Raw genomic sequence first — 17,180 nt, 5'->3', positions numbered from 1 at the left:
ACACTTGGTGTAATTATGATAAGAGAAAATTGAGAGCAAAAAGTCTTCTAGATAGCCAGTAAATCTGGTTGATCTCTTTTGGACTCAGAGAGTAAATAGCCTAGTTCTTTACATCTGGATTCTACCTATGCAGCAAAATATAATACTCTTTCTTGTGAAAAAGAGGATAGGCAAAGATGTAAATTTTTCAGGCCTGTTCATCCTCTACTATGTTGCTTTCACTAAAGTGCTCTCCCTTTATTTTCTGCCTGAGAGACACAACCCCCACAATGACTTCCTCAGTTTCCTCCTGTTTAAAAAACTAGGCCATCCAATCAGTGAACTCAATCCACTGCATGTGGTCTAAGTGACCCCTAAAACCAGTTAGATAGTGAATTCCCAGTATAGTAACTCAAAGAGGTACAGTGCACAAAAGCTCATAGGACCTAATATTGTTTATTAAACCTATTAGGATATTTATGAATAATGAACACATTCATAAAATCATGCTGTGTTCATGAAACAATTCACAAATGAAAAAGGCCAAATATGACAAATAAATGGTTCACATTCATAAATTCCAAGGCCAAAAAAGACCATTGTGATCATCTAGACTGACCTCTGAACTTCCCCCAAAATAATTCCAATGAATAGTCTGATGAGCTGTAATTGCAAAACATATGTTTCACCACAAAAGATATACCAGGTAGTATACTGCTTCAAACATAGATATACCTTATTATGAAATACTGGCAGTCAAATATTCATTATGCTGGGGGTTGCTACATCATCAAATCTTTTTTAAGAGGGGAATCTAAAAGGAACCTATCAATTTAAGGGCATACAGCCTTCAAGTTCCATGACCTATCATGACTGGAATGCATACGGTACAAAACTTTCTGAATTCCATACATTACACAGTGCATCACCTACATTATATGTTGTAGTGAAACTGCACATTTAGTAGTGCCTGCTGAAATATCCCAGTCCACTACGATACAGTTATAATATCTGGCCCTATAATGACAACAGGTAGATTATTACTTTCACAAACAGGCTGTTTTACTTCTGTGTAGTCTGTATTTTACAATCTTTAGTATTCTTCGATAGATCATCATTTAAGTTAACTCTGTTTCTCTGTATAAAGGCACTATAAATCTTGGACTGGAAATCCTAGCACAGACATATTTTTAACACAAAGCTTCTACTTTATGGGAAAAATGTATCCTTTCTAATTCTACTTCTTGGATTTCTGCATACACTATCAATATTTCATTGTACAAGTTAACAAATACTTAAATGTTATCTGTAGCTCTGAAGACTGATGTAAACTTGGAAATAAAACAGAGATTTTACACAACTTTCTCACTGTACACAACCCTCTATTCTATATTTTTGTATTGCTTTATGAGAAAGATATGCTTCTGAGTACATCAGGATTTTATAGAGCCAAATGACAAAACAACCAAGTGAAAAAAAGTTCAGCAATAACCCTTTACTATTTGATGCTTCTGCTTGTTGATAAACATTCCTCCCAGCTCAGTGAGTGATATGAGGTGACTGAATACCATAATAATAAAAAAGTTTCTAAAAAATTGAACAAACAGTTTGTAGGGTCAGAAAAAGTCTCCCACAAGATACAGCAGGAAATATTTTCAGAGTGGTGTGTAGGCTGTGCACCATGCTCAAAAATTTCCTTATAAAGTAAAGTTTGGGTTAATTTTTTTGGAAATACATGTAAATACACGCAGCATGTGTTCCACAATAAACCATTTGTGCATTTTTGCTATACTATAGAATTCAGTGCTTTCAGAAGTATCTTTGTTATAGGATCACCTCTGAAATAGAGATTTGGTCTTCATCAAAAATACACGAAGTCTACTCTATTTTCAAGAAACTTCCAATGTAAGTCCTTGGCTCTTTAAAATTGTCCTTTAATGAAGGCACACAAGTGAAGTTTTTCACTACAACATGCAGCATGTGTTTTGGAGTGTTATCTACATAACTTTATGCCTGGGTGCCCTTGCTGAATTACTTATGAGTTGGAAGTGTAAGTAGCTTCAAGGATTACTACCTTTCCATCTGCCAGAGGAATGATACAACCTCTACCAAAGGAAACAGATAGTATCAAAGAAAGATGTGGAACCCTTACATCAATTCCAGCATAAGGGAAAAGGGTAGGGAGACCCCACTATGCACAGGAGAATAACATCACAAAAAACTTGAGGCTGAGGGGAATTTTGTTATCAACATACAAGGATGGTTCTAAAAATTGACATTGTAGAAAAAAGTGTATTATAAGGTGAACTTAGGCAATCAGGTGGTCAAAAAGTCATCCATTTTAAACTGTTTTAATTCATTAAATGATTTTAAAATGTCTGCCAATATTGTGGAATGGTGCAAGTGATGTTACAGCAACAATCCAAGGAAAGTGGGATTTACTGGTTTCTCTAATGCTTTGCAATTTTTTGCAGTCACAGCACGAGTCACAGTTACAAAGTGAGTGCAAGGTTACAGTTCTGCAAGCATTTGGGGTCAATTCCAATTACTTTACAATGAAAAGGTAAAATACAATAGTAAAAAAATTCCTATCAGAGTTATGGGATGCCCATGGGGGGAAAATGGCATGGCAGTGTCACCGTGTCTGCCCATCTCCCAGAGCTGTTATCAGTGCCTGTAAGATTAACAGAGGAGAAACACTGTACTGAAGAAAATGGGCAATAACGCAATTAAAGAGCAAGAAAGCAATACGTATTGGATTGCTTTATGATTTCATAATTGCAGCTTTGAGGCCCTTGACCCTAACAAGCCCAGCTAAGCATGGCTCCAAATACATCCCAGACTGGCATTTTAAATTAGATATTTTATCTCAGTGCATTTACCTGCTACAAGATTTTAAATAAACTATTCAGTTGTTTTAATCCCGAGAAGCCAAGGAACCTTGAGTGAGCTAACAATTTTTATATTTAAAAGATATTATGAGCCCAATTTGAACATCTAGGGACAGATCTTGCTGTGGGCAGTTAAGTGCTTAACTTGGGGTATTTCCCTTCAATGCCACACCATATCAGGCCAACACAATACAATCATCATTTTCTATCTGAACAGAAACACATGGGAGTGAAGAAAAAAAAATATTCACAGGGATTGTTAATGTCTTTCAGTTTGGAAATAAAAGGGGAGTGGTACCTGGCATTCTGGTAGTTTAGTGACATAAACAGCATGCTGGAGGCTTAGCATGGCAGTGTACTACATTCTAATCAACAGTGAGAGCCCTAATTAATTATTCCACTATACACCACACAGTGAAAAATAAGAGTAAGAAAGTAATAAAAAAAATTGTGACTTTTGACAATTATTAGTAAGAAAAAGAAGATAATAATTGCCAAAAAATCACAAAAGTTATCATGTTACCTGGCTATGACAAAGAGCACACAACTGACACCCAAGTAAGCCAGCAGAATATACATCCAGATATCAGGGGAGAGAGGATTCAGGAAGGAGAAGACGCCCGGGTTTGTACCATTGGGCTTGCGGTACAAAATACTTATTCCGAGAGTCATAAAGGGCTTGGAAAAGTCGATGACCTTCTCTCGAACATAGGTAATAGCCAGTGGTGCAACTGCAAGGTCAGCTTTCTGTTGACAAAAATATAAAGAGAAGAGAAAGAGGCCGTAAGTCACAAGCAGCAGGCAGAAGCAGGCAATCAAATTAAACAAAACACTGACTTTACACTTGAGGAGGTCTGTCCCGGTACCTATTAAGATTAAATTTAAAGCTACCCTCTTCCTCTGTAAGGAAGATGATTAATTCTGGTTCTCTTTCACTGAGTGTTTCTGAATTAACACAGCAGTATTTAGAGATATTAAGGAGTGGAAGGGAAAGGAGGCAAAATACAATATCCTTCAGAGGACCTGTGTCTTAGCTCTTTCCAATCTCTCTCTTAAAACTCCATTTGACTTTGAGTGTCACTTCATATCTCTACTTTATAAATTCTTAAATGTGCTCTTTAAAAAAATAGTAATAAACTTAAGAACCAGACGTGAACATGAATGCTTTTCAAGTAGTAATTCTATAGATATAGGGTGAAATCCTGGATCTGCTGAAGCCAGTGGGAAAACTCCAATTAACTTCAATGGGGCCCATAGTGAATGATTCCCCATTCCATTATACTAGTTTAGCTCCAAAGAAATGATAGAACCAGACCCATAATATCTTATATCTATACATTTAGAGCCAGATTCTGATTCCCTTACTTGCATCTTGTTCCAGGAGTAAACCAATTAACTTCAATGGGAATCTTTATAGACTAAGATACTAGCAACATACCGAATGATATCACAATCTTACCCCAAAACTTTTAAATAGCTTTGTGGGTGGAGGAACTGGGAGTAGGGAGGGAGAAGGCTGCTTGTGTTTATTTTAGCAGAAGGATATTTTGATGGAAATAGAAAATGTCCAGAACAGTTTTACTGTGACAATTAACAGTTCTCATATATGCTGCACCTGCAAAACAACCATGGGGAACAATTTCCAGCTATGTAGCTATATCCTTACTAATTTGCATGAATGACTAGGTGACCTCATTGTAAATTACTGAATTTTGTGACCCATGAGTAAGTGAAAAACACAAAACAAAAACAAAAAAAACCCCACACTTCACAAAAAGTATTTTGTCGGCTGCCATTCGGTTTTAATTATGTCAAAAATGCATAGCAAACTAGTAAATATACTAAAAAACAATGAAGAATCTGGTGGCACCTAAAAGAATAACAGATTTATTTGGGCATGAGCGAAGAAGTGGGTTTTTTACCCACAAAAGCTTATACCCAAATAAATCTGTTAGTCTTTAAGGTGCCACCGGACTCCTTGTTGTTTTTGTGGATACAGACTAACATGGCTACCCCTCTAATACTTAGTAAATATACTGTATTTTGTAAAAATAAAGACATCAAAGTAACATGCAATCTAACTACAGCACTGACTAGTCAAATCTGTATTGATGGCTGGTGAAAGACTCGCAATTTTGGGGGATGATTACAAAGTATCCAAGTTAAGAAGGTGCAGATTAGCCAGATTCTATGACCAGCTATAGAGATAGAGAGAGATGTAATGAAAGAGAGATGGAATAACTATTGTGAAAATAGGGTGTTATTTTTAAAATGCCTGTCCTAAGCCTAAATAATACAGTTGATCTACAGTCTATTTCCAGCGATTGTGGTATAGATTAATATATTTTTCTCAGTTTTTATTGTGTATATAGCCAAAAATCCCATACATTTTATGTTTCTATATGCTTCAGCCATCATTACATTTTTCTCAGTTGTGGATTACTTTATGCTTGCTGCATGCATTTCATGAAGTTCTATAATCTGTGTACTGTATTTCATTGTTCCTATGCATATTTATGATGTCACTGAATTTACTCCATAAGTATGTTTGTTATTTGTGCAAAACTCAGATAACATTGTGCAAGTTATTTACTAAGAGCTCAGTATTGCAAGGTGCTGAATGCTCTCAATTCTCATTGGTGCTCAAACCTCAAAGGTATTAATCAGGCCATAGCGTAGTAATGTTGCATCGTAAGAGGTAAATATCAGTATTTGTGGGCCACTTTTTACTAATGCCCCCTGGATGATACAGAAAGACTATATGACTCGTTTGGATTAAAGGCTACAGCTGCAGCTTTTTACTTAAATTCAAAAAATAAACTGTAGTATCACCAGGCAGCCATTAATTCTTGTGGTAATAAGTATCAAAGGCTGAGGGTAGCTGTTATAGACTCTGAGGAGATACTGCCCCCCATGGCTCTATAACACAGGGCACTGGGTGGGTCGTTGGCAATGGGGGTTGAACCTAGGACTTAGAATCATAGAATCATAGAATATCAGGGTTGGAAGGGACCCCAGAAGGTCATCTAGTCCAACCCCCTGCTCAAAGCAGGACCAAGTCCCAGTTAAATCATCCCAGCCAGGGCTTTGTCAAGCCTGACCTTAAAAACCTGTAAGGAAGGAGATTCTACCACCTCCCTAGGTAACGCATTCCAGTGTTTCACCACCCTCTTAGTGAAAAAGTTTTTCCTAATATCCAATCTAAACCTCCCCCATTGCAACTTGAGACCATTACTCCTCGTTCTGTCATCTGCTACCATTGAGAACAGTCTAGAGCCATCCTCTTTGGAACCCCCTTTCAGGTAGTTGAAAGCAGCTATCAAATCCCCCCTCATTCTTCTCTTCTGCAGACTAAACAATCCCAGCTCCCTCAGCCTCTCCTCATAAGTCATGTGCTCTAGACCCCTAATCATTTTTGTTGCCCTTCGCTGGACTCTTTCCAATTTATCCACATCCTTCTTGTAGTGTGGGGCCCAAAACTGGACACAGTACTCCAGATGAGGCCTCACCAGTGTCGAATAGAGGGGAACGATCACGTCCCTCGATCTGCTCGCTATGCCCCTACTTATACATCCCAAAATGCCATTGGCCTTCTTGGCAACAAGGGCACACTGCTGACTCATATCCAGCTTCTCGTCCACTGTCACCCCTAGGTCCTTTTCCGCAGAACTGCTGCCTAGCCATTCGGTCCCTAGTCTGTAGCGGTGCATTGGATTCTTCCATCCTAAGTGCAGGACCCTGCACTTATCCTTATTGAACCTCATCAGATTTCTTTTGGCCCAATCCTCCAATTTGTCTAGGTCCTTCTGTATCCTATCCCTCCCCTCCAGCGTATCTACCACTCCTACCGACTTCACGATCTTAAAACATGAGCCTCCAGTTCATAGTTGAACTAGGGATTCTGGGGGTGCAGTAGCACACCCTGACTTGAAGTGGTTTCCACTATACACAGTGTTTACAGTTTGGTTCAATAGCTCTCAGCATTCCCACTATAAAAATTGTTCCAGCACTCATGCTCCTGTTAGCAAAAGGTGTAGAAGGTTCACTCACCTCGATTTGTGGCCCAGCTATCACTAGAGGGGGGTCACAGAGTGCTACACCAAGTGCCTGTGAATCACACACTCTTCTTGGCCAGGGAAGCTCATGTATTGGCTAGAGCTGAAACTCAGGAACCACACCAGTGTCTGAGAGAAATATATTCTCATCTGGGGCCCTGTCTGTTCATGGTAGTAGGCCATTCCCACACGCTTTTCCTCCCTTAGAAGCCCTGTTCCTAAAGTTGCGCAAAAGTTATGAGAAAGGACGCAACTACAATCTTCTTATGCAAGGGATTCCCACGAGCCAAGTTGCGACATTAAAAAAACAAATGTCCCAGGGTTTAGGAAAAAGAATTTATACTGAACTGGGCAATTAGCTACATACTGTATTTCACTATATTGGATGGTTAGAGCTCTGTTACTCCTCACCCCCATTAAGAGTTCATATATAGGATACTAATTTATGGTTTATATTCTAAATATTAAAGTGGTTGTAATAAATATTATATTTAAAGTAAGAAACCACAATATAAAACATTACCTTAGTTTAAAAAATAAATAAATAAATACACATTTGGATGCTGATGCTGCTTTACTGAGTCTAAATATCTCAGAAGAATAGCTTATAAAACCTTCTTCAGCTATATTTGTCACTGTACAATTCATGCATCAAAACATAATAGGACAAACTCACAATGCAATATGAAGGAGATATATGCTTATGTCATCTGTAAATGAGAACCCGATAGCTATAACATGTCTGTTCCAGTCTATTCAGGTACTTACACTGCACCCATAACTATGGCTTCTAGATTGTGTAGAATTTGTTTTAATTTCACAGCACTGAATCATCATCTTATTGAAAAACACCAAATCAAACCAAACTACAGAATATATTATATATATATATATATATATATATATCTGAGTTCATCCCAGTATAATTCTACTCATGTGAATGGAATTACAATAGGGATGAAATTGGTATGTTGGCCATTTTCCCCATCTTTATGAAAATCTCCACAGTGAGTTATTTGTGGGGAGAGAGTTATTTGGGGTTTCATCTTAATAAAAAATGCCATTGTCAGAAGTCCTTGATGTCAGTCTAACTATTGTGCTCAACACACCACACACAGCAGTATTAATGCCATGGTCCTCGACGCGAGATACTGTTGCATATCTTCTAAAATCAACAACGGAGTCTGCATGTGTAAACATTGTAACTGATATTGTAAAGATACATCATGATTCAAGCCCAGAGTTGTTCATTTTACCAGGTAGGGTACAATGATTAAGCTAAAAGACTCTTAAGATACAGCTACACTGCATGCTTCATTCAGTGGCTTGTAGTGTAGGTACCCACACAGTCCCCTTAGCGGAATATAAACAGCAGTGTGAGCGGCGAAGCATTGGGCTTAGGTGAGTAGAGTAAAGACACACCTGATGGCTCTTTACTCACCCAAGCTCTGTCTCCCCATCCACACTGCTATTTTTAGCAATGCAGCATCCTGCTGCTGAAACCTTTCCACACTATGGGGAAAGACTCTAGCAGCTGGGAGGCAGCGGGAAAGGCTCTACCAGCTCCTTGCAGCTGGAGCCTTCCCTCACCGCAGGGAAAGAGATCTGCAGAGGGAAAAGGCCACAGAAGCTCCAGCTAAATAGATAGACTTAAAGATCTCAATTGTGTTAAGGCACGTTTTTCTAATCCTTTAATCATTCTTGAGACTCTTCTCTGAACCCTCACCAATTTATCAACATCCTTCTTGAATTGTGGGCACCAGAACTGGACACAGTATTCCAGCAGCGGTTCCACCAGTGCCCCAAATATAGAGGTAAAATAACCTCTCTATTCCTATTTGTGATTCCCCTCTTTGTGCATCCCCAGATTGCATTAGCTCTTTTGGCCACAGCATCATACTGGGAGCTCCTGTTCAGCCGATTATCTACCAGGACACCCAAATCCTTTTCAGACCAACTGCTTCCCAGGATAGAGACCCACATCCTGTAAGTATGGCCTATATTCTTTGAATCTAGATGTCTACATTTACATTTAGCCATATTAAACACATATTGTTTGCTTGCGCCCAATTTACCAAGCAATCCAAATTACTTTGTATGAGTGTCCTGTCCTTGTTTTTATTGACCATACCCCCAACCTTTGTGTCATCTGCAATCTTTATCAATGACTGTTTTATGTTTTCTTCCAGGTCATTGATAAAAAAGTTAATACCTTTATCAATAAAACTTGCAATTTCATCAAAAAAGATATCAATTTACTTTGATTTTCTATACACCCATATTGATTTGCATTAATTACACTACCCTAATTTAAGTCTTTATTAAGTGAGTCCCATATTGGCCTCTCCATTATCTTGTCGGGGATCAATGTCAGGCTGACAGGCCTATAATTACCCGTGTCATCTTGTTTAACCTTTTGAAAAACTGGCACAACATTAGCTTTCTTCCAGTCTCCTGGAACTTCCCCAGTGCTCCAAGATTTATTGAAAATAAATCAACAATAACAGTCCAGCAAGATCCTCAGCCAGCTCTTTCAAAAATCTTGGATTCAAGTTATCTTGCTGCTAATTTTTAAAATGTCTAGCTTTAGTAGCTTCTGTTTAACATCCTCCACAGATACTAGCGGACAGGGAAGAGTGTTATCATCAGCACAAAATGAGATTATATGTTATAGAACACAAATATTTATTGAACACTTCTGCCTTTTCTGCAATATTATTGACGTTATTGGTATAAGCAATACCATTATCATCTAGTAATGGACATATAGTCCATGGGTTCATGTGACTGAATCCCCATACACCAGTTTGAAAACATGCATCCCCTTCCCTTAAGGACAATATCCTGCTAGCAGTTTTTAAAGAAAATTCCAATTGACTTCCATGGGCATCACAACTTACACAAAATGGCATCTTTGTTAGTAGCTGCAGATGGCAAGCCTTAGATATTGAATTGAGCTCCCATCCTTAACCTTTACCTGAAAGGAAATTATTTAAGACACACTCACAAGGCTGTTCAAAGTTTGTATTTCCAGCACCTATCTGTATCTGTTCTATGGATAAAATGACTTTTCACAAGCACTAAATTCACTTATAACTGACAAAGGTAATTTTTAATGGTATTTTGATTCTTAGTTTTGAACAACAAAAATCACTGCTCAAAGACTTGCATACATATATGGTATTTTGTGCAAAATAAAGACAATGGATTTCAAGAAGGCAGACTTTAGCAAACTCAGGGAGCTGGTAGGTAAGGTCCTATGGGAAGCAAGTCTGAGGGGAAAAATAATAGAAGACAGTTGGCAGTTTTTCAAAGAGACATTATTAAGGGCACAAGAGGAAACTATATCACTGAGTAGGAAATATAGGAAGTATGGCAAGAGACCACCCTGGCTTAACCAGGAAATCTTCAATGATCTTTAAAAAAAAAAAGTCCTAGAAAAAGTGGAAACTAGGTCAAATTACAAAGGATGAATATAAACAAATAACACAAGTATCTAGGGACAACTTTAGAAAGGCCAAGGCACAAAACGAGATCAAACTAGCCAGAGACATAAAGGGTAACAAGAAAACATTCTACAAATACGTTAGAAGTAAGAGAAAGACCAAGGACAGGGTAGGCCCATTACTCAATGTGGGGTGTGGGGTGGGAAATAATAGAAAATGTGGAAATGGTAGAGGTGCTTAATGACTTCTTTGTTTTGATTTCCATCAAGAAGGCTGGTGGTGATTGGATGTCTAACGTAGTGAATGCCAGTGAAAATGAGGCAGGAACAGAAGAGGCTAAAATAGGGAAAGAACAAGTTAAAAATTACTTGGACAAATCAGATGCCCTCAAGTCACCAGGGCCTGATGAAATGCATCCTAGAATACGTAAGGAGTTGACTGAGGAGATATCTGAGCCATTAGCGATTATCTTTGAGAAGTCATGGAAGATGGGAGAGATTCCAGAAGACTGGAAAAGGGCACATATAGTGCCCACCTATAAAAAGGGAAATAAGGACAACCCAGGAAATTACAGACCAGTCAGCTTAACTTCTCTACCCAGAAAGATACTGGAGCAAATAATTAAGCAATCAATTTGCAAACATCTAGAAGATAATAAGGTGATAAGTAACAGTTAGCATGGATTTGTCAAAAACAAATCATGTCAAACCAACCTGATAGTTTTCTTTGACAGGGTGACCTTCTCATAAACAAACTAGGGAAATGCAGCCTAGATGGACTATAAGGTGGGTGCAAAACTCTTTGGAAAACCATTCCCAGAGGGTAGTTATCAGCGGTTCACATTCATGCTGGAAGGGCATAACGAGTGGGGTCCCGCAGGGATCAGTTCTGGGACTATTCATCAATGATTTAGATAATGGCATACAGAGAACACTTATAAAATTTGTGGATGATATCAAGCTGGGATCGGTTGCAAGTGCTTTGGTAGATAGGGTTAAAATTCAAAATGACCTGGACAAACTGGAGAAACGGTCTGAAGTAAATAGGATAAAATTAAATAAGGACAAATGCAAAGTACTCCACTTAGGAAGGAACAATCAGTTGTACGCATACAAAATGGGAAATGACTGCCTAGGAAGGAACACTATGGAAAGGGATCTGGGGGTCATAGTGGACCACAAGCTAAATATGAGTCAACAGTGTAACTCTGTTTCAAAAAAGTGAACATCATTCTGGGATGTATTAGCAGGAGTGTTGTAAGCAAGACACGAGAAATAATTATTCTGCTCTACTCTTTCTGATTATGCCTCAGCTGGAATATTGTGTCCATTTCTGGGTGCCACATTTCAGGAAGGACGTGGACAAATGAAAGAGAGTCCAGAGAAGAGCAACAAAAATGATTAAAGGTCTAGAAAACATGACGTATGAGGGAAAATTGAAAAAACTGGATTTGTTTAGTCTGGAAAAGAGGAGACTGAGAGGGGACATGATAACAGTTTTCAAGTATGTAAAAGGTTGTTACAAGGAGGAGGAAGAAAAATTGTTTTTCTTAACCTCTGAGGATAGGACAAGAAGCAGTGGGCTTAAATTGCAGCAAAGTAGGTTTAGGTTGGACATTAGGAAAAACTTCCTTCCTGTCAGAGTGGTTAAGCACTGGAATAAATTTCCTAGGGAGGTTGTGGAATCTCAATCATTGGAGATTTTTAAGAGCAGGTTAGACAAACACCTGTCAGGAATGTTCTAGATAATTAACCTGCCATGAGTGTAGGGGACTGGACTAGATGACCTCTCGAGGTCCCTTCCAGTCCTGTGATTCTACGATTAGACGTACCTATGTTCCTGATGACTGCAACCCATATCTCCCAACTTTCAAACCTGGTAGTGTGTGACACAACCTATCAAAATGAGCACCAAATGAGTGAAATGTAGAACACCAGTTTGTGCCCCTATTTTTTGGTCTCATTTACTTCCCACTCACTTGCAAACCCTTTCAATTGTTGTGGAATGCAGCAAAGGAAGCAGCAAATGCAGGCTGTTTCAGATTGAAGATTACAGTGGCAGAACCAACAATAGAGACCTGCCATCAGCAATGGGCATGGCCTGTGCATGGTGATGTCACCACAGTGTGCAGGTGAAACCCACTGCTGCACGTGTGCATTACAGGTCCCTTTCGGTGGCCAAGCTGCAGAGGCTGAGTTGTTACCGCTCTAGTTGGGGAGCCTCTCCTCTTTAGTTCATGCTTTTAGCTCAGGAGGTCCCAGCTTCAATCTCTGATTTGCTGGCCAAGATGGTGGCAGTCATATTGGCTTTGTGCTAAACATAGGCACTCCTCCCCCACCAAAGCTTGCTCCCTTCCCAGCTGATAGGCATTGCACTGGCTGTTGCCATAGTATCACAGATGCAGAACACCGGTGGAAACACAGAGCCAGAATCTGTTCCAAAGCTTGATGTGTTGCAAGTGCTCTACAGCTGAGAGCACAAACAAACAGAAGGAAGTATCTCTTCACACAACGCACAACTAACCTGTGGAACTTTTTGCTAGAGGATGTTGTGAAGGCCAAATTTAAAAAAAAGAACTAGATAGGAGGATAGATCCATCAATAAGTATTAGCCAGGATGGTCAGTGATGGTGTCCCTAGCCTCTGTTTGCCAGAAGCTGGGAATGGGCAACCAGAGATCGATTACTTGATGATTACATGTTCTGTTCATTCCCTCTGGGGCACCTGGAATTGGCCACTGTCGGAAGACAGGATAATGGGCTAGATGGACCTTTGGCCTGACCCAGTATGCCATTCTTATGAGAGGTATCCTGCAATAGGGATATTTTTCCCCCTGTGATCAAAACATGAGGCTTTAAAAAAAAATCTCCCTAATGTACTTTTAATACATGGAGATTCTACATCGTGATATCATTTTAAAGTACAATAGCTACAAAATTGTGCCTATCACACCTACTGGAGGGTCAATTTCCTTTTAAATCAGTGATGTTCTGATGCTGATATAAATGACTTGGGGCAATATTTCAATGAAGGGGAGATGTCACTGTGTAAAATATATTAAAGTGTTTTACAAATTTAAACTGCAATACAAAATACAACAGACACACAGAGTTCATATTAACCACCACTATTGGCTCTGTGGTGCAAAGTGACAGCAGCTGTTGATTAGTATACAACAACACTATGTAATGGTTTGGAATGTAATCTGAAGGAGGATGCCATATCCAGGTAAAACTTTAGTGAGAATACAGATAAACAGAATTTAATTATCTGCACTGTAATTTGGACAGGAATGGGCGTACAATGTTCTATTCTTGAGAAAAAAGCATTAGGACTAGAAAATGATTTCAAGCTATTTATAACAGTGATCAGGATCTTTATTTTTTGTCTTATTCAAAAGACCTCCCATAGCACAGTTCCACCTAATACCATACTGTGGCACTGGTTCAGCGCTGAGTCAGAGAGAAAACATTAGAACGAGGGACACAGTTTCTAATCCTGAGACAGCACTGGATTTTTAATATAATGATCATTTTTACAGAAACTGCCTAAATTCTCTAAAGCGCTGTGTAACCTCAGATCAGCATCTCATAGTACAATGTATTGCGTAAGTCTTTCAATTACAGAGAAAAGCAGCCAGCTGAAATTATAAAAGATGCATGGGTTTGGAACTTAGAAAAACATTCCTGCACTCACTCAGTGAACATCTATAGCTTCTCTGGTACATCCAATCAATTACCTACTGTTTTAGGGATTTTTGATACAATATGACAAATATTTTAAACATTATTTCTACTCCATCTTTTTTTTTAAAGTTAATATTAAAGCATGTCAAAAGCATTAAATATGTAGGTACAAAGATAAGGAATGAACTGTAGGCAGGAAAACACACTATGATAATCCTGAAAGGAGTAAGGATAAAAATTTAATTGGTTTTTTTTTTAGTTCATAGCAACATTTTAATGAGTATGTTCAACTTCATTAGAATGTCTCACTATAGTGGCATCATTTTGAATGTTATAGCAATTTGGATGTTAAAAATGTTCATAATGTCATTCAGAGAACCCTGTCATCCCAGGCTGGAACACTTTACAATGCATGACAAACTAACCTAAGAAGATAAGGTGGCACAATAGGCCTAAGTTTAAAGCCTGCCTTAAATCACAAGTAAAAATGAATGTTGTGGACTCAGCCAATTGCCTTGTCCTATCACAAAACCACCATATAATTTGACACAATTACTGCAGCAGCTTCTTTTCAAGACAGACAAATGATTCGAATAGCAGGGGGCTTGCAAGCTGGAATTGAGGTGCATTGGTCAAGCTATGAATGGAAACTTGAATTAGGGCTGGTTTTAGTCAGCGCTGTTAGCCTTCTGCTTTCAGGAGCACAAAGTTCTCATATTATAAATTATAGGCCAAAAAAAAAAAAAAAAAAGAAAAAGCAGTTAAGAGAAGGATAGGCCAAATTCAACTCTTCTGAAAACCCACTGAGTCTACTGACTTTGTCCCAATAACTTTACATTAGAGCCCAACACAATGAAGATGCAATATAGGAAAAGGAAAAAAGATTCAAAGTCTAGAGTGACCAAGGAAAAATATAATAATGCTGATATTTTACCTGTGGAGAATGGTGTTTTATGAATTAAAAATAAGGTACAGTTGCATCCGATGAAGTGAGCTGTAGCTCACGAAAGCTTATGCTCAAATAAATTGGTTAGTCTCTAAGGTGCCACAAATACTCCTTTTCTTTTTGCGAATACAGACTAACACAGCTGCTACTCTGAAAAGTATCTCCACTACAGTCAATGAACTCTTCAGCAGCTGTTTTCTTTAAAAAGAAAAGGCAAAATTACAAACTGAACAGAGCCAAGGGCCAAGTTCATCTCACTGTAGTGCCATTGATTCAGTGGAGTAACACAAACAATAAATATGGCCAGTTTTGCTTCAGTGTGTGTATGTAGGTGGGGAGCCCGAAGGAATACAATCGTACCAGTGTAAATTGAGAATTGTATCACTTTAAGGGAACATTGGGAGAGTATTTCCTAAAGGATGTTAAGTGTTTTTATATAAAGGATGTTAAGCATTTCCAAAGTAAACCAGGGATTTATTTTGCTAGTTATCATCACTCTGCCACTCACAAGTGCTCTTATTTTAATAGAGCAGGGCAGGCCAATGATATAATCAAGATACTTGAAAAGGACACAGGGCAGGATCAAACACCCCTGGCCATCTTTCTCCAAAGACTTGCAAGTGAGGTAGATAAGTGCTTCAAACCTGCTCCCACAACATGTCTCATCCTTTAGGGATACCCCTGGCGTGTGGGGCATCAAGTAGCACAATGTGTACTCTGACTCTGTAAGCTGGCCACCTGGGCTCTGATGTTCCCCTGATTCCCACAGCCATCCTTTCCCTTCACACACATTCAAATCCATTGAGGCAAGATGGCACTGGTTTATCTCCCTCATGTTGGGATTTTGAAGTACAGGATTACTAGGAGGGGAGAGGAAACAGAAAGCAGTGTCTGGCCATCCTCCCTCACACCCCAAACCCTTCTCAGTGTGGTCCCCTCCTTTCAAAAGGAAAGATGCTGGCCCAGGCAGGGCCTCCATCTTCTTCTCCATCTATGTGGTCCTTCAACCCAGGAGTGAAGAGAGAAAGTCATAAATGTCCTGCCTGCAGCAGGAAGGAGGGGAGTTCACCAAAGCCTAGGTGACTATTTTCCAGGGTCAATTAAACCAATCACATCTGACGCTGACATCTTTCCTCACCTGTTTTTTTCCAGGTACTGAGATATTCTGGATGGGTGCTAGACCTCTCCACCCCTCACCCCCTAACTCTGAGGTGGGGCATGGGTATCTACTCATTCCCTATTGTCCGAGCACAGTGAGCGTGTGTGCTGCTGGTGTATGATTGATCTCTCACTAAGCAGGACTTTCAAGGTTGGGGTTGCTTGATCCTCCCTCTGTCATGCTGTGCTAGAACCCTACCTCTAGTCTCCCTGATCCTCAGCTGCAGAAACATTTCTCTCTTCTGTAGCTACTGCTGCTATGTGGGAGCCCTAGGGATCTTTCAGAGACATCATAGCTAGGGCAGGATTTATCCTATTGGCAGAGCCTCCCTTCCTTCTTCTTTATATTTTAATTAGACACATACCATACTGGGTTATTACTGACTTTGATCCTCTCTTTTTCACAAAGTGAGGGTCAGGGGGAAAATGAGGATAATCATTCTTCAGCTTGCACTAGGTTGAAATTTGGCATACAAGCTCCCAGCACACAAGATATTAAATTATACTGCCTTCAGTCCATGCATGCAGCTCGACTTGACATTAATAAATGTTTCACTTCTAAATCAAGAGCAGTGTATAGGCCAAAACATGGGTCATATGTTATTACTGATACCTTATGTTGAAAACTAACACTGTAACAAGCCTCTCTGAGCAGCTGTCATGTTATCCATGTAATGAACTGTGTTTTAAGAATACTGAATAATTTATAGACACATTATTTGGTGATGGGGTGAGGTGGCTACTTTTTGAAGGTGGTTTGGTAAAACCTTCTTGGTAAGATTTTGGTTTGCAAAACTAAAGTGGTTGAATTGTGTTTCACTTTATAAGAACCACCAAGTTTTGAGGAGGAGAAGCTGCTTGGATGAAAGGTTTGGTCTCACCTCCACAGTCAGCAAACTAGATGGTCATTGGCTTTTGTCTTCCATAACCTTGTCAGTTCTAATCTGGGTTTCATCTTACCCAAACCAATACAATGTAGGGTTTGTAAAAGCAGTTATAGTTTTAGTAACAGTATGTTCA

At 39.1% G+C, this 17,180-nt stretch overlaps 1 protein-coding gene across 8 annotated transcripts in view; it reads right to left on the bottom strand.

The window, feature by feature from the left end:
- The window catches only part of GRIK2 (glutamate ionotropic receptor kainate type subunit 2), a 603,576-nt gene that overhangs the window by 196,090 nt on the left and 390,306 nt on the right, over positions 1 to 17,180 (bottom strand). For 7 of the 8 annotated variants that reach the window (XM_043542704.1, XM_037894531.2, XM_007059389.4 and 4 more), the window contains one exon: positions 3,394 to 3,617. In XM_043542704.1, the coding sequence (XP_043398639.1) occupies positions 3,394 to 3,617 (224 nt within the window). Of the gene's footprint in view, positions 1 to 1,621; positions 3,618 to 17,180 lie in introns of those variants that run through there. The other variant, XM_043542709.1, reaches the window with a different exon arrangement.

The sequence above is a fragment of the Chelonia mydas genome, chromosome 3, assembly GCF_015237465.2.
Source record: "Chelonia mydas isolate rCheMyd1 chromosome 3, rCheMyd1.pri.v2, whole genome shotgun sequence".
In the NCBI taxonomy this organism is placed as follows: domain Eukaryota; kingdom Metazoa; phylum Chordata; order Testudines; family Cheloniidae; genus Chelonia; species Chelonia mydas.
The sequence above is the reverse complement of the archived record's forward strand: the minus strand, read 5'-3'. Positions and strand labels throughout refer to the sequence as shown.